At 42.0% G+C, this 22,216-nt stretch overlaps 1 protein-coding gene and 1 pseudogene across 1 annotated transcript in view; one reads left to right on the forward strand and one right to left on the reverse strand.

Moving 5' to 3' along the window:
* The first annotated feature begins 4,546 nt into the window (after window positions 1-4,546).
* Window positions 4,547-5,390, forward strand: LOC117351464 (annotated as a pseudogene).
* Window positions 5,391-11,906: 6,516 nt separating this feature from the next.
* LOC117351462 (acylamino-acid-releasing enzyme-like) overlaps window positions 11,907-22,216 on the reverse strand; it is a 252,705-nt gene continuing 242,395 nt past the window's right edge. Inside the window, 1 exon segment of the mRNA XM_033926761.1 lies at window positions 11,907-12,671. Within this exon segment, the coding sequence (XP_033782652.1) occupies window positions 12,566-12,671 (106 nt within the window). The 3' untranslated portion in view covers window positions 11,907-12,565.

Below are 22,216 nucleotides of genomic sequence, written 5' to 3' on the forward strand. Positions count from 1 at the left end.
AGACCATTAGGGATAACAGTCTGCCAGGCAAAAATTAGTTTTTGCTCATGATACGTGAGCAAACGAGAGATGTCACCACCAGCGGGAGCTGCCATGCGTTTGAGTACACAGAAACGGAGGTCAGAGACCAAATGATTGTGTTGAGACCAATGGTCAACCAACGGGGCCTCAGCTTTACATGTTCTGATGCAACTCAAATGTTCAGCAATACGAGATTTTACAGCTCTCTTAGTCTGGCCAATGTATACTTTCTGACAGGGACAAACAATACCATACACCACCTGGGTGGAATTACAGTCAGTTTGATGATGTAGGAAGAAATATCTGTTAGAATTAGGAATAAGAACTTTATCAATAGTCATAGAATATTAACAGTATTTGCACTGATGGCAAGGGGTGTGACCCAAAATAGTATTGGGGGCAGTGGCATTTGCCTGGTGCTTGAGTCGTTCACCCAGATTTTTGCCACGTTTAAAAGCAAATCTGGGACGTTCTTTGAATTCAGGATGAAACCCAAGCAAATGAGGGGCTTATTTTTGATTCGACTAGTTTTTGCCCTTTTTATTTGTATACTAATTTTTTCTCTCTTTTTCTTGGTTGTTTAAATACTTGAGAGGGTCCAGAGGAGAGCGACACGAATGATTAAGGGCATGGAAAACCTTTCATACAGTGAAAGATTGGAGAGACTGGGGCTCTTCTCCCTGGAAAAGTGGAGACTCAGAGGAGACATGATAGAGATCTACAAGATCATGAAGGGCATACAGAGAGTAGAGAGGGACAGATTATTCTAACTTTCAAAACATAAAAGAACAAGAGGGAATTCGGAAAAGTTGGAAGGGAATAGATTCAAAACGAATGCTAGGAAGTTTTTCTTTACCCAGCGTGTGGTGGACACCTGGAATGCGCTTTCAGAGGGTGTAATAGGACAGAGTACGGTACTGGAGTTCAAGAAAGGATTGGACAATTTCCTGCTGGAAAAAGGGATAGATGAGTATAGACAGAGGGCTACTGTACAGGTCCTGGACCTGTTGGGCCGCCGCGTGAGAGGACTGCTGGGCACGATGGACCTCAGGACTGACCCAGTGGAGGCATTGCTTATGTTCTTATGTTGGGCATGTTAGGATCGACTGTGGATTTTTTCAAGATTAGTCTGATGACTGCTGACTTCCAGTTTGTGGGCACTAAGCCTGTTTGTAGAGAGGTGTTGATGAGAAGAAGGATAGAGTCTACAAAGATGTCTTTCACAGCTACTAGGAGGTGTTATGGACAGGGGTCTAGCATGGAGCCAGAAGGGTGAATAATATCTAGTATTTTGGCGATGTCAACATGGGAGACAGTCTCGAAGTGAGTTAGGTACCCAGTTGTAGTTTTAATTATCTTGTCTGAGTCAAGTGAGGAGGATGTCTAGAATATGGCGTAGTTGAGGTGAGACTTTATTTTGTCTACTTTGTCAGCAAAGTATTCCAATAGCGTTTCGCTGTCAAGTTCAGTGTTAAGGCATCGGTTGTCTCCTTGTGATGTTGTATCTTTTTTGTTAGTTTAAAAAGATTTGTTGATCTATTGGGGTGTCTTTAATAGTTGTTGGGAGTAGTATATTTTTTTAGCCTCTAGGATGGCTTTTTTATATACTTCATGCTGTTCCTTCTATTTGGACCTGTCACTGTTAAGCCTGGATTTGTACCATATCCTTTCCACTTTCCTTAGCTCTCTTTTCTTGGTTCTTAAGTCGTCAGTAAAACAGGGGGAAGAGTATTTGTGGGGGTAGTATTTGATTTCTTTGACTAGTGCTAGCCCTTCGTATAGGGTTTTTACCTCAGTATGCAAGTCCATGGCAGCATTGTCAACAGATTCAGAATTGGGTTTTAATGTTCCCACTAGGTTGGAAAGGTCTGTAGAGAGATCTTCCAAGTTGATAGCCCTGCTGAGTGTGTCTGTGAGGGGACCATTTGCTGGAGGTGAGTGAGAGCTGATGAAATCTGCCAGAGATCTGGTCTCGTTTGGGTAGCTTGCAAAGTTAAAGTCTCCAAGTATGATGACCTGGTTGTATGTGATGACCAGAATGCAAAAGATGGGTAGTAGGTCACCTAGGATGGCCATTGGAGAGTGCAGTGCTCTGTATATCAAGGTGAAGGTTAGATCTCTGTTGTGACCCACTGAGAAGATGAGGCACTCTAGCGTGTCTAATGTGATGGCTTCTATCAATCTTGGGTTGAGAATAGACAATGATAGCAGCTACACCTCCACCTCTAGTGCTGGCGCATGAGCAAGCTAGCACTTGGTACCCTGGTGGGCAAAGCATACCCAAGGTAGCTCTGTCATTGTCTTTAAGCCAGATATCGGTAATTAGGAAGATGTCTCAGTTATTGTCTGCGAGATCATTTAGTATAATATTTTTGTTGTTTACGGACCTTGCATTTGCTAGTGCGATTTTGAGTTTTTTGGATGTGGGTGAGGGGGTGGTGGTGGGGATAGGCCTAAGGTAGCAGGATCTGTGTGCTAAGGATTTGCTGTAGAGAAGGTGACTTGGGTCACCATATCTACCCCTGGCCTGTGATGTCTAGGATGGAGGAATAAGCTGGCTAGGAGAGCAATCAGTATGAAATAGGAGAGCAGAGACTGTGGACTGTGGCATTGGTATTATCAAGGCAATGTAGTTATAAGGATTGTGGTAGCCAGGCTTGGGTTACAAAGCCTTGGTATGTATCTTTGTTGTAATATTCTTAAGGCTATCTTAGTTATCTGTTTTAGTATGACTGGTGATACTGGTATACTACAGAGGGTCCCCTCCAACCTACATGTATATTTATATATTTTTATTTTCTTTGGTCTCTTGGTTGGTTTCTAAGTATAGAGTAAGACTGAGTCTGCGATAGTCAAGAGGGCTAATGAGAGACTTGAAAGTAGGAGATTTAATTAGTGGAGATTTCCTATAGTTAGAAACAAGTGGAGCTTTGATAAGAGAAATGCACAGTAGTATAAATGTAATGTGACCCAAGAGTTGGATGGGTTGAGGGGTAGGGTGGGATGGCCTAGGCTAGAGCAGGATTTGCTTGTATGGACTATCTGTAGAGGTCTTTGCTGATAGTGTCCAAATGCTTGGGAGACTGAAATCTCTGGCAGTTTGAAAGGTGAGAGATGGGGGAGAGGTCTCAGGACTTTAGAAGAAACTTTATTTCTGTGCTAGAAGGTGTGTGTGTCCATGTTTCCTTAATCCTGCACTACACTACTGAGGTTAAAAGTAGGAGCAGAATCTCCCTGTGATTCTGTGGAGGTCTTTGCTGATTATTACCCTCCAGTTTCAGGAATTGCAAGCACTGGCTGACAAGTGGAAGAGTAATTTCAAGAAGAATTTTTCTCAACAAGTCTGGCACGTTTAGGTTTCCAAGTCAACACAAATGTAGTTAAATATTCTTGGAGACAGGAACCTTTTGAGGATGTGTGAAAAAAAAATCTTGATTATCCACTTTTTATGCTTACCTAGACTGTGCACAAGTAAGAAGAGAAAGTAGCAATGAGATATTTTCCGTTCTGTACTTAGTTATAAAACTGATTAAAGACAAGCATGATATAAATTTTTACTAAAATATATTAAACAAATTTCCCGCAAGTTGGAAAATTTTGAAAACTCACTCAGGAAAAATAACTTAAGATTTTTGAACTTTCCTAAATGTCCCGACATCTGTCCAGTGGAGATGGTGAGAAAATACTTTTTGAGAAGTCCTAGCCATCCCATTGGAAAATTTACCTCCAATTGTTAGGGCTTATTACCTGGATCTTAGGAGACCTCAAGGGGAATTTACTCCTAATGAAAAATCTAAAGATAATGTTGATCTGTCTTTATTTCTAGAAAGTTCTCTTGAGGTACGGATAGAACCATTCTTTTATCGACTCTAGCCTTGGAAAGTGATAGAGAACATGTTTTACACTTATATTGCCATCATATAAATGACAAACTTTTGGGCTCAAATGTTAGAATTTTTACAGACCTAGCTCTGAAAACCCAGAGGCATAGAAAGGAATTCTTGGCTTTGCGGCCAAGAGCCCTGGCCCTTGGGGCTATTTTTTTGCTTAAATTTCCAGCAAAATGTTTCATTTCTTATCAAAATAAAAATTTCCTTTTCTTTGAGCCAAAACAGTTATTAGATTTTTAGGGCCAAAAGAAGGGTTGGTTTCTTAGACAGGTCATTCATCAATGGACTATCGGCTGTAGGGTGGATATCCATTGCCGTTACTCTATTTTTGTTCGGTTGAAATTTATTTCCTTTCTTGATTCCAAATTTTGTGGACTGAATAGTATATATATCCAAAAAGGGAAAAATTTAACATATATATATATATATATATATGTACAATTTATCAACAAGCATTACAGTCTTGAAAAAGATCAGAATATCCAAAAAGGGAAAAATTTAACATATATATACTGTATATATATATGTTAAATTTTTCCCTTTTTGGATATTCTGATCTTTTTCAAGACTGTAATGCTTGTTGATAAATTGTAAAAGGATATAAATAAATAAAAAATATATTAAACTAATCCAGACACTGGTTTATACTGCAGACATTATACCAGTCTGATGCACAATCCAGAATAAAAAAGTACATTTTCCTGCGGCACAGTCTAGGTGAGCTGTTCAGTGAGAATGAAGCTAAACATCTCTTTCCCAGCCACTGGTTGTCAGTAGCTCATTGAAGTTGACGATGAGTGGAAACTGCAAACTTTCTTTGAGAAGCGCATGGCCATCGAGGTCTCTGCTGATCCTTTGGGCAAGGAATGGAAGGGATATGTTGTCCGAATCAGCAGTGGGAATGACAAGCAGGGCTTTCCTATGAAGCAAAAAGTACTGACCCATGGGCGGGTCCGGCTGCTGCTCAGCAAGGGCCACTCCTGTTATTGTCCCAGGAGAACGCAAGCTCAAGTCTGTCCATGGCTACATCATTGATGCTAACCTAAGTGTCCTCAAATTGGTTATCGTCAGGAAAGGGGAAAAGGATACTCCAGGACTGATTGACAACACTGTCCCTCGCCACCTTGGTCCTAAGAAGGCCAGCAGAATCCGCAAGCTGTTGAACTTGTCCAAAGATGATGATGTTGTCCAGCAATATGTTGTGAGGAAGCCCCTGAACAAGGAAGACAAGAAATCCAGAACCAAGACTCCTAAGATTCAGTGCCTGGTGACTCCTCGAGTATTACAGCATAAGCACAGATGCTATGCTCTGAAGAAGCAGTGCACACAGAAGAACAAGGAAGAGGCATCGGAGTATGCCAAACTTTTGACTAAGAGAATGAAAGAAGCCAAGGAGAAATGGCAGGAGGAGATTGCCAGGAGCAAAGATTATCATCACTCAGAGCTTCTACTTCCAAATCAGAGTCCAGCCAGAAGTAGAAATATTATGGTGTTGCACAATTAAAACAATTTTGTGGTCAAACTACCCAACAACAAAAAAGTACATTGATGTTAATGAATGTAAGGACTATATGCATTGAAAAATTACAATCCAGAGCAATACATTTCTTAAATTATTCTCTAATATAGAAATTTCATCACTGGACCCAGGCAGGGAGGCTTGCCGGCGTGGGAGCACACTCCGCCCCTCCCCCCACCCGACGAGACTACACTGAACCAGTTGGAAGGCTCAGGAAATCTCTCAGCACCCGTTTTTCTGTTAGTTTCTGTTTATTTCTTGTTTTTCGTTTGAATCTCACTTTGGCCACATCGCTGGACCCAGGAGCAGATAGGGAGGGTTGCCGGCGTGGGAGCGTTCTCCGCTCCTCCCCCCTCCCGATGGGACTGCACAGGACCAGCCATTTCTTCGTGAACCAGCCCTAGAGAGCCACGCGAGCACCGCGCTGCCCCTTTCCCGAACCAGAGGGGTTGCTGAATAGACCGCCGCGTCAACGGCGTGCCGCCGTTCGGTGCGCGGCTAAGGTGCACGGCAAAGGCGCGTGCGCCTTAGCACGTGCCTTTGTGAAGCGTCCTGGTGAAGCGCCCTGGAGAAGCGTCCTCATCTACTACAGACTGTCAGCTAAGTTTCCCTCTTTAAGGCCAAATTATAATTGCCAGTTCTTCCATACATTTATAACTGTTAGGTGCCTAATTAAACGCTAGTAGCATAAACAACCATTAGAGACATAATTAACTGTCAGAGGCAAGCCTAACTGTTAAGCTGCATGAATAGTTGCTATATACACGCGCAATTATTAGTCACTTGAACTAGGACTCCCTATAGGCCCTCCTAAAGATCCGCCTAGCAACCAAGTATAATTGTTAGATACACATACCCTCCATCTGTTAACCACATGAATAACTGTTAGCCACACTCTTAACTATCAGGGACTGTTAATTGCATGAACAACTATTAGTCGCATGTATAACTATTAGGCACAAAGTAACTGTTAAGCGCATATATAATTGTTAGATGCATGTACAAGTTAGTTGCATATGTTAGTCGAATGTATTAGTAGCATCTGATCAACCACAAGAGTCAACTGCAAGTGACACATTAATGAGTCGCAGGAATATCTATTAGAAACATGCCCAATTATTAGTCGCTACTACCTGGACCTCCTAAGAACTAATCCCACCTGGATCAGCCAGCCAGGTCTCCTTGAGCATCTTCCTCTCCCGGGTCACCAAAAAAAAATAAAAAAATAAAAAAATTCTAGGGAAACAAAATCTTCCCCTGCCTCAGGACTTCAGGAATACTCAATCTACCTCCCAATCATGAATCTCCTACTAATCCTACTGATCTACCTAATAAGCGGTAACATCAAAGACGTTTACTCTCTCTACCTCAATTACAATCCATCCACCACCCTGTTCTATCCTTCCCCTACATCACCAACCTGCAAGAAGACACTACAAATCATATTAATGTAATCTCGTATAAAAAAAGACACCACCATACCCTTAAAAAAAGAACAAGGGAAATAAAAATCATCAAAACCACTAACTCAACAGTAAATGCTGCAACCACCTCCATCCCATGTGCATATCTTAATACCAGATCTGTTAGAAACAAGGCATTCCTCATAAATGACTGGATCACCAGCAAACAAATAGCCTGCCTCTTTCTAACTGAAACTTGGTTACTATCAGAAGATGATCCTATTATATCTGATCTTCTACCAAACAATTTCAAAATCCTTACGTTAAACCGCACAGGAAAAAAAGGAGGAGGATTAGCCATAATCCTTAAAGAAGGATTCGAGTTCGAACTTCTAGATTCTAAAATGACCGACAACATAGAAATCCTAGCCTGTAAAATCAATAATACCCAGCTAGAAGAATCCTTATCCAGCATACTATTCTACATCCCGCCTAAAAGCTGGCCCAAAGCCAAAGAAGACTTCTGCGAATTCGTCCTGCACAATTCTATCAGCCCCAACTACAACATCTTCACAGGGGACAAAAATTTACACCTAGACGAAGAGAACAACACAGACGCACTAGAGCTTAAAAACTTCCTAACTCTACTCAACTACAACATCCCCATACCCAAACTCACGAAAATGGCCATCATTTAGACCTAGTTGCCATGTCCACAAAGGAAAACCTTGACCCAATCATCTCTCTGACTGAAGGCACCTGGCAGCACGACATCTGGTCCGACCACTTCACCTATTATTTTAAGCTGATCTGGTCACACCGAAAATCTAAAACACGTCCGATAATAAAAAAAGATCATCAAACAAGAGGTTATATTAATCCAGAAGAATACTGGTCAGAATACGAACCGCATACAGTAATAGAGGAAGGAATAGATTTCTGGGAACACTGGAACACAACCAGCACATCCATCCTAGATAAAATCGCCCCCTTACATAAAAGCAAAAGCAATGCAAACAAACACAACAAATGGTTCGACGCCGAATTACTAAAAACGAAACAAACAGCTAGGCGACTAGAAAGAATTTGGAATAAAACAGGAGAACTGATTGACCGCAACAATTGGAGAGCCTACATAAAAACCTACAAACAACTGATAAGACAAACGCAAAGCGTTTTACTCCACCAAAATTAACTTATCATGCAAAGGTTCACAAGGAATCAATACAAAAGAGTTATTCAACATAGTCACAAACCTATTTGACACCACCCGCTACACCACACCTGAGCACAACACGAAGTTACCCACCGTGAAGGACCTAGCTCTATATTTTGATTCCAAAATTATAAACCTAAAAAATAACTGTATAAGCAATAACGATGTAACAATCATCCCCAGCAACTACCAAATAGCTAACTCACATGACAATGAAACCCTACAGACATGATCTGGAGTTCCTTTCTAGATTCAGAATGGAATACCTACACCAAACTCTACAACAAATACTCTAAATCTCACTGCATCCTAGATAAGTGCCCTCCGGAGATTATGAAAGCGTCACCACCAGAATTCAAAATATCACTATTACACTACCTAACCCACAACCTAAAAAATGGGACTTTCCTCACTAACAACGGCCACATAATAATAACCCCCATCCCAAAAAATAGAAAATAATCCTCAGCGCTAATAACAAACTACAGACCAATAGCATCTATCCCATTCATTGTAAAAATCATGGAAGGACTAGTACACACCCAACTAATGGACTACCTTAATCAATTCTCTCTCCTGCATGAAACTCAATCAGGCTTTAGAACCCTATTCAGTACGGAGACAGTAATCGCTGCCATCCTAGACTATCTGCGCCTATTATTTAGTAAAGGCCTCAACGCCCTGATCATGCAATTCGACATGAGCTCTGCATTCGACTTGGTAGACCATGAGAAAATGATGCAATGCTTAGACGCCATTGGTATCAGAGCTGAGGTACTAAACTGGTTTCGTGGCTTCCTCACATCTCATTCTTACCAAGTTGGCTTTAACAATGAACACTCCGACACCTGGAGCAACTCAACCGGAGTGCCACAAGGGTCACCGCTTTCCCCACTGCTTTTCAATATCTACATGTCCTCATTAGGTGTGAAACTAACCCAACTAGGAATAAAACTATTCAGCTACACAGATGACTTTACGATCATCATCCCATTCGCCAACTCCATCTCGGAAACCATTCCCAAGGTATCCGATGCCATAAATGAGATGGAACAATGGATGACAGATTTCAAGCTCAAGCTCAACCCAGAAAAAACAAAATTCTTCGTTGCATCCTCTCACCCGCTTGACAATAAAACCCCACAATGCATCAATAAACTCAATTACCCTATTCAGCCCACCATGAAAATACTAGGTGTTATTCTAGACCAATGCCTAACAATGAAGGAACAAGTGGATTCCCTATTCAGAAAAGGTTTCCTTACTCTCTGGAAACTCAGAACCATTAAATCATACTTCGATACGTCAACATTCAGAATCCTAGTGCAATCCCTCATACTGAGTCAGCTTGACTACTGCAACAACGCCTATCTAGCAATCTCACAAAAGAATATGAGACGTCTCCAAATAATGCAAAATGCTGCGGTCAGACTTATCTTCGGGCTGAAGAAATTCGACCACGTGACACCCTACTATCGGCAGCTGCACTGGCGACCAACGGAAGCCCGAGTAAGGTTTAAATTTGCCTGCCTCTGCTTCAAAGTACTATACGGCCTGACCACCAAGTACATAATGGACCTTTTCGCATTTTCTAATAACAAACTCAAGAGAAACACACACCCAAAACTCATTTCCCCTCCAGTTAGAGGCTGCAAAATGAAAAAACACCACGAACACCTTCTCTCTCACCAAGCAGTTCTATGGGGCAAAGACCTAGACCAACTGCTTTCGCCCACTCCATACGGGGAATTCAGGAAACGCTTAAAAACATACCTGTTCCAGAAATACCTAAACAATTGACCCGCGCTCCCTCTCCCTCCCCCCTCCCTATGCCACCTGAACTTACAGCACTGTTATAAATATAATCTGCTATTTTCATCTTATCGTAACTTTACGATGCTATTTATCCCCAACAGGTCCTGTCAGACATTACCTACTAAAATGTACATATTACATTTTCGCTCAACAAATTGTATTTCTATACTATTGCCTCCTGAGGTCTCTGATCTCTGTATTTCCTCTGAATATCTACTTATTGTATTTCGCTGAATGTCCAGCACTCTTGATTGTAAACCGCCTAGAAGTCGCAAGATTGTGGCGGTATAGAAGAATAAAGTTATTATTATTATTATTATTATAATTTCCCTACTGTACGAGTAAGCTGAACAGTACTTGTGCTTGAAAACAATCACTACAGGTTTCTCTCTCATAGAATCTAGCTTCTGCATGTCACAAGTTTGATTTAAAAACTGCATCTTCATTAAACCCAATAGAGCCTGGAAAATCTTTAAAATCACCCAAAAAATATCTAAGCCAGAATATATATAATAATTTAAATACAGTAAAACCTTGGATTGCAAGTAACTTAGTATGCAAGTGTTTTGCAAGACAAGGAAAACATTTTATTAAATTTTAACTTGATAAACAACGTCTTGCAATACACAAATACACACTATCACATCAACACAACTGAGCCGATTGTTCTTCTCTTTCTGACTCTGCGGGAGTGTAGTGACTGTTGTAAACAAGCAAGGTCTTGTAATACAAGTACATACAGTAGTATACATGCGTCACATCATCACAACTGAGGTTCTTCTCTCTCTGACACTGCAGGAGTGTAGTTAGTGACTGTTCTAAACAAGCGAGGTCTTGCAATACAAGTACATACAGCATTTTGTATTAAAGTTTTTGGGTTGTGGAACGAATTGTCTGAATTTCCATTATTTTTTATGGAGAAATTTGCTTTGATATACAAGTGTTTTGAATTACAAGCTTGGTTTCGGAATGAATTATGCTCACAAACCAAGGTTTTACTGTATGAATGACCGTGTTTTATCTCCAAACAAAATAGCCTCTGCACACATAGCCCTCAGTCAATGGAAACTGAAAGAAAGTCACAGCGCTTTTTTACAAAGGCTGACTTTATGCCACATTTGAAGTTTACAGACTTAAATTCCTGCTAAACCTTTTTTTTAAATCAAAAGCATTATATTGCAGCACTGTTTTTACCAAGATCATAACTGCAACTTGTAATCACATTATGTGCACACATACAAAAACACACACACACACAAAATAAAGAATGAACAGAGTAGCTCCCCTCTCCCAGACTACCATACCTTGTGGTTTACTGGTGTAGTCAGCGAAGGAGTGATCCTCAGTCACTCTTTCCCATGCTGGTTCTACTCATGGAATGGCAAGCACTGAATTATTTACATTGTCCAATTTGACACGGACAAGAGGACATGAAATGAAGCTAAGGGGGGGCAAGTTCAGGACTAATATCAGGAAGTTCTGCTTCACACAGAGAGTGGTTGACATCTGGAATACTCTCCCAGGGGAGATTATTGCGGAATCGACAGTCCTAGGCTTCAAAAGCAAACTAGATGCATATCTCCTTAAGAGAGGCATATAAAGATATGGTTGGATATAAAATAAGCCAGGTGTATACCTAGCAGGGCCTCCGCGTGTGCGGATCGCCGGACTTGATGGACCGAAGGTCTGATCCGGAGATGGCGCTTCTTATGAATATCCTGGACTAGCTCAATGGTGTTAGCTGCTGGAGTTTAGGCAGATCCCAGCTAATATTTACTGGGATCTGCATAACGTTCAGGTTCAGTTTATTTGATGCACCGCAAATATAACAAAGAAATCTAGGTGTACAGGGTCATGGATTATACCCACCTTTCTGTGGGTATAATCAAAGTGATTTACATATACTATGCTGGCACTTTTTCTGTCCCTAGTGGGCTCACAATCTAAATTATGTACCTGGGGCAAGATGTGAGTGCAAATCCTTACTGGAACCAATTAAAACTAGCAATAAATATCTTTGCTCCAAAATGATCTAGCCCATATCGTTACAAATATAAAAATAAGTTTTTTAATATCCATAAGACTCTAAATTAAAAAATATAAAGAGCTAAAACATAGTCCATTAAATGGAGGATCCAGATGTATGGGTGTAACAGAGGTTAAAATGAATTTATCTGTGAGGGAACCTCTTCATATTTCAAACTGACTTTGCATTAATCAACAGAATAAGTTCCAGATATTACCTGATTTAATATTAGATTTATCAATAGATATTATCCCTGGCACCCAAAATTACATACCCATTTTAACTGAGTTACAAGCTAAACTGCTATAACTGGTTGTTAGTGTCCAACTTCTTTATAACAAATTATGATTTCCAATAAAGATAAAGTTAAAACATCTCACAATGGGTATTATCTTATGGAACAAGCACACTGGAACCTCACTTTATTAAGAAAAAAAATGATTGGGAAGAAAATGGTTGATTGGGTCTCTTATCCCATTAAGAAGTCACACTATGAGCTGAATAATATGTTTAATTAATGATTAGAAAAGAGCATATTAAAATCGAAAACCATGACTTGAGATTTATAAATAAATTTCCAGAATTATAAGCAATAAAATCCTACTGTCCACTGCTAGAATTAGAAAGTCAGTCTTGAATGAACCAATCTGTTTTGACATGGTGAAGACAGCAAGATCAAAGCCCCATGTGTCTGATCAGCCAGAGCGTGATATTCATGAAGCCATCAGCCTCAGCATCCACTTTGGAAAGAGAGTGATTATTTCCTGGGTACCAGAGTATGCTAAAAAAAAAAGAGATAAAAGCCCATTTACTCATTATTTCTCATTACTTATCAAAGCACGAATATCAGGGACTTATAAACAAAGGATAACAGAGATCCACAGCGCAAACCCCTAATGAGAGCAATCATTGCAAATTATATGGCAGCTCCTTGTCATTACTCTTTCTACCTGTTTGCAAATACTTACTTGTCAACCACCTTTGTAACTCTGCTGCTAATCTCCTTCCCGAGTCCTATTATAGCTTGCTGACACTGGTCAGCTTTTCCCTCTTTTGTAAACCACAGAGAATCACAAGGCTTATACGATATATAAATAAAAATTTATGTTATTACATGCTTTCCAGGCATATGGCATATTTTGGGAATGGGATGACAAATGTCACCTGTATTGACTTGCTGTGTTATTTCATGCTAGTAATTCAGAAACTCAGATGTCATCATAGAAAAGGCTCTCACTGTGTGGCATAAGGGTGCTTACAGGCAGATATCCACTTAGATTATGTCCTTACCCTGATAATATCTTTTCCAGTAGATAGGTAAGATATTCTAGACCAGTGTTCTTCAACCTTTTTACACCTATGGACCGGCAGAGACAAAATAATTATTTTGTGGACTGGCACCGGTCTGCGGACTGGCGGTTGAAGAACACTGTGCTAAGTCGTGGGCCAGACCCCGCCCATCTCTGCCCAGACCCCGCCCCCATAATAGTACTAATTGTAACACTATTTATTCCATTCATTTTTCATATATACACACACAATATAATCTTATATTAACAACCACAAAATTAAACTACACAAAGCACACTGTATGCTTCTCAATATTCATTCCTACCAGAACACAGATAATCCCATGCAAATATGGGACCAAAAACTAACCCCCTCTTTTACAAAGCTTCGGGGCTGTTACCGCGCGGCAGCTGCTAGCGCGGCCTTGTAGAAGAGGGAGTAAAAGTACTAATATATACAAACAAACCCTAAGATGCAAGACTCTGCATGCAGTACAATCCCAGAGAAATAGAAACAAATGCATTTCTTCCTGAACAGTGCAAAATATAGACAGCAGATGAAAATTCTCAAAATTGACACAATTCAATCACTAAATTGAAAATAAAATTATTCCCCCCACCTTTGTTTTCTCCTGCCCTCCATGTTTTATTTATTTATTTATTTTTATTAGATTTCTCTTTCGATAAAAAGACAAATAGTGCATGACCAGCTATACTTCTTCCTTCCCTATAACCATTTACAGGGAAAAGGAGGCAATTTTAACAAAAGCTCTATCAGACACACTGAATCAGACAATTTTGCCTAACTCAGTTAATGCTTTGTTTTGTGGATGAACATTATGTAACAATGCGATTAAAAACTTAAATTAATGATTGTGATATATGATTTATCCACCATGTAAAAAATCAGCAGGTAAGAAAATAGGGCCAGTGAAAAGCTAGCCTAGGATTCTATTTAAGCAGTGAAGCCTCAAAGAGCAGGGCTGTGTATGCTTAAGGTGACCATATGTCCCGTTTTGAACGGGACAGTCCCATTTTCAGACCTCCTGTCCCGTTGTCCCCACAGACAGCTTCAGGACGCTGAAATGTCCCGTTTTCAGGGACAGCGTTCCAAAGCTGTGCTCGGGGAATTCCTGTCCCTCCCTGCCACAAAAAATAAATAAATAAATAAAAGCCTCCCCATCTTTCCCCCTGTCTGTTGCTCTTACCGCCCAGCCGCTACAGCTACTAAACCCGACAGGAAGTCTTCTTTCCGACGTCAATTCTGACGTCGGAGAGGACATTCTGGAACAGCCAATCGCTGCCTGTCAGAATTGACGTCGGAAAGAAGACTTCCTGTCGGGTTTAGAGCGGCAGGGCAGTAAGAGCAGCAGACAGGGGGAAAGATGGGGAGGCTTTTTTTTTTTTTTTTTTGCGGCAGGGAGGGAAGGAGATAGGTAGGCAGGCAAGCAGCCTGGCTTTGGCCAGGGAGGGAGGGGGTGGGACAAAGTGTGGAAGGCACTGGGGGCACTAAAGACATGGGAGGGAGGCACTGGGGGCACTAAAGACATGGGAGGGAGGCACTGGGGGCACTAAAGACATGGGAAGGAGGCACTGGGGGCACTAAAGACATGGGAGGGAGGCACTAAGGACACAGGACGGAGGCACTGGGGGCACTAATGACACAGGACGGAGGCACTGGGTGCACTAAGGACACAGGACGGAGGCACTGGGAGCACTAAGGACACAGGACGGAGGCACTGGGGGCACTAAGGACACAGGACGGAGGCACTAGGGGCACTAAGGACACAGGACGGAGGCACTGGGGGCACTAAGGACACAGGACGGAGGCACTGGGGGCACTAAGGACACAGGACGGAGGCACTGGGGGCACTAAGGACACAGGACGGAGGCACTGGGGGCACTAAGGACACAGGACGGAGGCACTGGGGGCACTTAGGACACAGGACGGAGGTACTGGGGGCACCAAGGACATGAGAAGGAGGCTCTGGGGGCACTAAGGACATGGGAAGGAAGGAGGGAAGGAATAGAAAGGGACAATTGTTGGGCCTGAGTACAGAAAGAAAGAAACAAAAGAAAGGATACACAGACAGAAGGAAATGCAACCAGAGACTCATGAAATCACAAAACAACAAAGGTAGGAAAAATGATTTTATTTTTAATTTAGTGATCAAAACGTGTCAGTTTTGAGAATTTATATCTGCTGTCTATATTTTGCACTATATTTGTCTATTTTTCTTTAGTTACTGAGGTGACATTGCATATTTGAAAGTCATTTGCCTTGACATCTTTGAAAACCCTCCCCAAATATAAATAATTAACATTTTCTCTGCGTATAGTGTGCTTTGTAGTTTTTTAAAATTTTATGGTTACCATTATGAATTAATAAGATATGTGTACATGAAAAATGAATGGAAGAAATTGGGGGCGGGATTGGAGGTGAGGCTAGGGTGGGGTTAGGGTGGGGCTAGGGCGGGATTGGGGGCGGGACTGACAATTAATAGATTAATAGATGAAAAAAAAAAATGGTCACGTTATGTATGCTCCATGCTGTGCCTTATCTTCTGGCCTGCTCCCGCCTGGCTGTTTTATGCCGCCCCCAGTGTTATCTTCCTCACTGACGTAGTGCACAAAGCTGCAGGCAGCGGCTCCTTGTGCGTCCCGCACCTCATCTGGAAGCCTTCCCTCTGACGTTGTGACATCAGAGAGAAGGCTTCCGGTTCAGGCGCACGGCATGCGTAGGAGCCGCTGCCCACAGCTTTGTGCACTGCGGCAGTAAGGAAGAGGGGAGCCGGCCGAAGATAATGCTGCATCGATCGCACCGCGTACCGGCGACTGAACAATACCGTCTCAGGCCCGATGCACATGCTGGCCCTATGAACCGGCAGGAAATTTCTGCAGACTGGCATCGATCCACGGACTGGCAATTGAAGAACACTGTTCTAGACAAATGGTTATCTCCCAATGGCCACGTGCCATATGCAGAAGGAATCCACTCCAGATCTTTTCTGTGACTCTCTTGTACTTCACTGGGAGCTCCAGCACCACCTGCAGTTAGTACCCAAGCACTAAGAGCTCCATCGACAGTATATGAAGTAGGATAACCAATGGGAACATTCTCAAGAATCAGCTGTTCTACTCAAAAGGGAAATATGCGAACAACAAACAGACAAAGCCAACAAAGGCATCCAAGGAGCTTAGAAAGTACCCCTGCATGCACCTGGAACATATATACCGAATACTTCAAGGCCCCAAAGGGCTAACCAACATCCAAGAAGCAAACTTAGAGAAGCATAAGCAGAATGAGATAGTAGGCAGGCATAGGAAGGACAGGGCGGAGTCTAGAATGCATCACCTATCTACTGGAAAATATATTATCAAGGTAAAGACAATCTCTTTTTCCAGTGCACCGAGACATTCTAGACAAGTGGGACATACAAAAACAGCCCCAAACAGCTAGGGCAGGCTGATTGCGCCAACACTCAAGACCCAAAAGCAGAGTGGGAACAAATGATGTGAGCGGGCGGAAGTATGACAGGGAAGAGATGAAGGGCCAGCTCCGCTCACTCGGAAGACAATTGAAGATCAGGGAGGTGAAGGTGGCCTTCTCTGAAATCCTCCCTGTACCAAGAGCAGATGGAAAGAGACAAGGGGAATTGCAAGTGATCAACGCCTGGATGAGACGATGGTGCGAAGACGAAGGTTTTGACTTCGTGCGCAACTGGACGGCGTTCTGGGGAAAAAGCAAGTACTACAGAAGGGATGGACTACACCTCAACAAGGAAGGAGCAAGAGTTTTGGCAGGCAACATGAAGAAAGCAATAGAGAAGGCTTTAAACTGAAGGACAGGGGAAAGCCGACAGTCGACCACCGGTCGATGGCACGGACAACAGGATGTCCCGACGTAGAAACAAAGGACTACTACTCATACACAAGAGAGGTCGACCTCACAGCCAACAAAAGAGAACAAGCAGGAAGGGACAACTCAGACACAGGAGGGGATGACCACACAGCAAACATGGGAGACAACACAGGAGCAGTAAAGGATACCGTAAATGAGACTGTAAGGACAGCCAAGAGTAGAAGGTCCAAAAAGGTAACACAAAGGGAACTTAGATGTATGTATACAAATGCTAGAAGTCTAGGAAACAAAATGGGAGAACTAGAGACGATAGCAAGACATGAGAACATGGATATCATTGGCATAACAGAAACATGGTGGAATGAAGAAAACAAATGGGACACAGTACTACAGGGATACAAACTATATAGAAGGGATCGAGAAGGGCAGAAAGGTGGAGGTATTGCCCTATATGTTAAGGAAGGAATAGATTCTGTTGGAATGATTACAACAGACAGGAAAGAGAAGCTGGAGTCCCTCTGGATCAAAATTCCTGGTCACAATGGCGCAGATACAAAAATTGGCCTTTACTATCGTCCCCCAGGACAGGCGGAGGTCACTGACTCAGAAATGATGGAGGAAATCAAACAAGTATGCAAGACAGGCAATGTAGTTATATTGGGAGACTTCAATTTCCCAGGAATAGACTGGAAACTAGGAGCCTCCAACTGCGGCAAGGAGGCCAAGTTCCTGGAGGTGCTAGGGGATTGCTTCCTGGAGCAAATGGTAAAAGAGCCGACAAGAGGCGACGCCACCTTGGACTTGGTCCTAAATGGTCTCACCGGACCGATAACAGAAGTAGAAGTCATGGTTCCACTGGGAACGAGTGATCACAATGTAATCAACTTTAAACTTGACATCGGGAAAGGGAAACATGCCAAAACCTTAACCACCACCTTAAACTTTAAAAAGGGTAAATACGATTGCATGAGAGCCATGGTAACAAAACGACTCGAGAAGATGGTGGACAAACTTGAAACAGTCGATCAGGCATGGTGCCTATTGAAAAATACTATTGCAGAAGCACAAGATCTCTACATTCCGAGGATTTCCAAAGATCGGAGAACTAAAGGCAAAGGAGAACCGGCATGGCTTACCATACAGGTGAAGGAAGCCATAAAAGAAAAGAAGGACTCTTTCAAAAAATGGAAATGCACGAAGACAACCGAAGCCTGGAACAAACATAAAGATAAACAGAAGAAATGTCACAAGGCGGTGAGGGATGCAAAACAGGACTATGAGGAAAAAATAGCCCGGGAGGCTAAAAACTTCAAGCCCTTCTTTAGATACGTGAAAGGGAAAAAACCTGCAAAAGAGGCAGTGGGACCCCTGGACGACAAGGGAAGAAAAGGGTACATCAAGGAAGATAAACAAATCGCAGACAAACTAAATTCCTTCTTTGCGTCCGTCTTTACGAAGGAGGACACCTCAACAATACCTGAAGCGGAGAAATTGTTTACAGGAGAAATAGAGGACAGCCTCACCACAGTTGAAGTGAACTTAGATCAGATATACTACCAGATCGACAAACTTAAAAGTGACAAATCCCCTGGACCGGATGAAATTCACCCGAGAGTCTTGAAGGAATTGAAGGTTGAAATCGGAGAGTTATTGCAAAAACTTGCAAACCTGTCAATCAGAACTGGTCAGATACCAGACGACTGGAGGAAAGCGAACATCACGCCAATCTTCAAAAAAGGATCGAGAGGAGAACCGGGCAACTATAGACCTGTGAGTCTTACGTCTGTCCCCGGCAAGATGATTGAATCACTGATCAAGGATAGCATAGTTCAGCACTTGGACACACACGACTTGATGAAACCCAGTCAACATGGATTCAGGAAAGGGAAATCGTGTTTGACGAATTTACTCCAATTCTTTGAGACCGTGAACAAGCAAATTGATAGTGGAAAGCCGGTGGACATAATATACTTGGACTTCCAGAAAGCATTTGACAAAGTTCCACATGAAAGACTTCTCAGGAAACTACAAAGCCATGGCATAGAGGGAGATATACAAAGATGGATAGGCAAATGGCTGGAAAATAGGAAGCAGAGAGTGGGCATAAATGGGAAGTTCTCCGACTGGGAGAAAGTGACTAGTGGTGTACCCCAGGGCTCGGTACTTGGGCCGATCCTTTTTAATATTTATATCAATGACCTGGAAAACGGAACATCCAGTGAGATCATCAAGTTTGCAGACGACACAAAACTCTGCCGGGAAATCAGATCGCAGGAGGACAGTGAGGAACTCCAGAGCGATTTGTGTCGGTTAGAAAACTGGGCGGAGAAATGGCAGATGAAGTTCAATGTGGAGAAATGCAAGGTAATGCATTTAGGCAGTAAAAATAAGGAATACGAGTACAGAATGTCAGGTGCAACTCTGGGAAAAAGTGAACAAGAAAGGGATCTGGGTGTACTGATAGATAGGACCCTGAAGCCGTCGGCACAATGCGCGGCAGCGGCAAAGAAGGCAAATAGAATGTTGGGCATGATAAAGAAAGGAATCTCGAGTAGATCGGAGAAAGTTATAATGCCGCTTTATAGGGCAATGGTCAGACCACACTTGGAATACTGCGTCCAACATTGGTCTCCCTACCTAAAGAAGGATATAAAACTGCTGGAGAGGGTGCAGAGGCGAGCAACTAAACTAGTGAAGGGTATGGAGAAACTGGAATATGAGGATCGACTTAAAACACTGGGATTGTTCTCCCTTGAGAAAAGGAGACTGCGTGGGGATATGATCGAGACCTTCAAAATACTGAAAGGAATCGACAAAATAGAGCAGAGAAGATTATTTACATTGTCCAATTTGACACGGACAAGAGGACATAAAATGAAGCTAAGGGGGGGCAAGTTCAGGACTAATATCAGGAAGTTCTGCTTCACACAGAGAGTGGTTGACATCTGGAATACTCTCCCAGGGGAGATTATTGCAGAATCGACAGTCCTAGGCTTCAAGGGCAAACTAGATGCATATCTCCTTGAGAGAGGCATATAGAGATATGGTTGGCTATAGGGTAAGCCAGGTGTATACCTGGCAGGGCCTCCGCGTGTGCGGATCACCGGACTAGATGGACCGAAGGTCTGATCCGGAGATGGCGCTTCTTATGTTCTTATGTTCTAGAGTCCTGTCTTGCTGCCACATCCATTCTGTAAAATTTGGCAAACATGAGCAAAATGGATTCAACAAACCTCCTCAGGGGCGATACTCCTGGTAGAATACACCTTAACAGAAAAAGGAGACTGTTTACCACAAAGAAAGTAGGCTGACAAAATGGCCCTATGGATCCATCTGGAAATAGTGGCCTAGGAAGTGAGAGTGCCCCGCTCAGAAAAATGAGTCAGCACAAGAAGGTAGTCAGAAAGACGAAACTCATTTGTGACTTCTAGGTAGTGCAGAAGAAATCTGCAGATATCCAAGTTCTGCAAAATGTGATCCTGTTTCTTAGAACCAGTAGGAAGAGAAACAGGCAAACGCACTTCCTGATTAACATGGAATGCCCAAATGAAGGAGTCATGACCAATGTTCCCTCTAAGCTGTGCGTGCGCACACAACTTGCCGAAATAGCGCGCACAAAAAAATAATTTTGCCTAAAATGATTTTCACTGCTAAAATGAAATGTTGCAGAAGACCAGCTGTTCCGATTTCCCATTTATCACATTTATTGAAGCGCTATAATATAAATTTTAAGTCATTCACGTGATTCCATTATCTTTGGCAGTTGAACTTCACATGTCATATGCCCCATAGGGCCATAGCCTATGACCCTTAGGATATGAAACACTTCAGATTCTTTGACTTCCTGAAGTTCCGCCATATTGTTTATTTCATGGAATCGTAGTGTGCAGCGTGGTACTGCGGTTGTATAACTGTATTCGTTTATTAAATTGCAACCAGATATAACTCTTAAAATGTCTAAACCGCAAATGGTGAAAAGTGTAAAACGCAAGAGAGCTGCAACAGATTTTAGGTCTGAATGGCTTGAAGAAATTGTTGAAATGGAGACACCAGAATCTTGAAATACAATGCGTGTTCGACTGTGTGAAATATTTACCTTTGATGAAGACGATGGAGTTGTGTGTTGTTATTGCCAAGATGCCAAAGCAACTGGAAAATTCTCTACTGGAAAAATATGGGATGATGTTTGGAAACTGGACTTTCTGAAACACCATCTATCAAGTAAATCTCATACCGACAGTATTAGGAAACTCAGAAGTAAAAATCTGAATTTAAGAAGGGGACTGGTTAACATGTTGCTTGAAAGCCCAACCAAAAAAGAAAACAGGCAAATTAGTAATGAATGGATGCATTCCAGTCCTGATGAAATTAAGGTTCTTGTCGACAGTGTTGTGCTAGCCATTAAGATGAATATCTCAATGCTCTCTGTTCAAGATATCAATGAGCACATGGCGAAGTGTGTTAGTATACCTGATAGCTGGAGAAGCAAAAACTATGCGTTTGAATTTCTTGGAATTATCAATGGCATCGTGCAAGATGATTGTATGGCAGACATTAAATTAGCAACATATCATACGTTAACTGTTGATGAAAGCACAGACATTTCTGTCAACAAGTACTTTAATACTCTACTTTAAGTATAGGCCAGTCAATTCAAATGAGTATAGGACATCATTTGGTGGGATGCTACAGTTGGAAGCATGTGATGCTACATCAATAGTAACAGCAATTAGGGAATTCTAAAGGAAACATGAACTTGACCTGAATAAAATGGTTATGTTCACCTTTGATGGTGTCTCTGTTATGCTGGGCAAAATAGATGGTGTTGCAACACAGCTGAGAAAAGACATTCCACATTTAGTGCAGCAACATTGTGTTGCACATCGGGAAGATCTGTGACTTTCTGATTCATGGAAAGAAGTAAAATTGATGAAAGAAGTAGAAACTGTAATGAGAACTGTGTACACGGTGTTCTGTCGATCTTCTACTAAACGATGCAAATTTCAAGAAATAGCAGATGCATCTGAATGTGAATCAATTGCTTTCAGACCTCTGAATGAAGTGCGCTGGTTATCTAGACATTTTGCATTTAAAGCAATTATTCGAAATTATGATCCCATGTTAAAATATTTTGAAGAAGACAAAGATAATGATCCTATTGCAAAGTACTGCTAT

The sequence above is a fragment of the Geotrypetes seraphini genome, chromosome 17, assembly GCF_902459505.1.
Source record: "Geotrypetes seraphini chromosome 17, aGeoSer1.1, whole genome shotgun sequence".
In the NCBI taxonomy this organism is placed as follows: domain Eukaryota; kingdom Metazoa; phylum Chordata; class Amphibia; order Gymnophiona; family Dermophiidae; genus Geotrypetes; species Geotrypetes seraphini.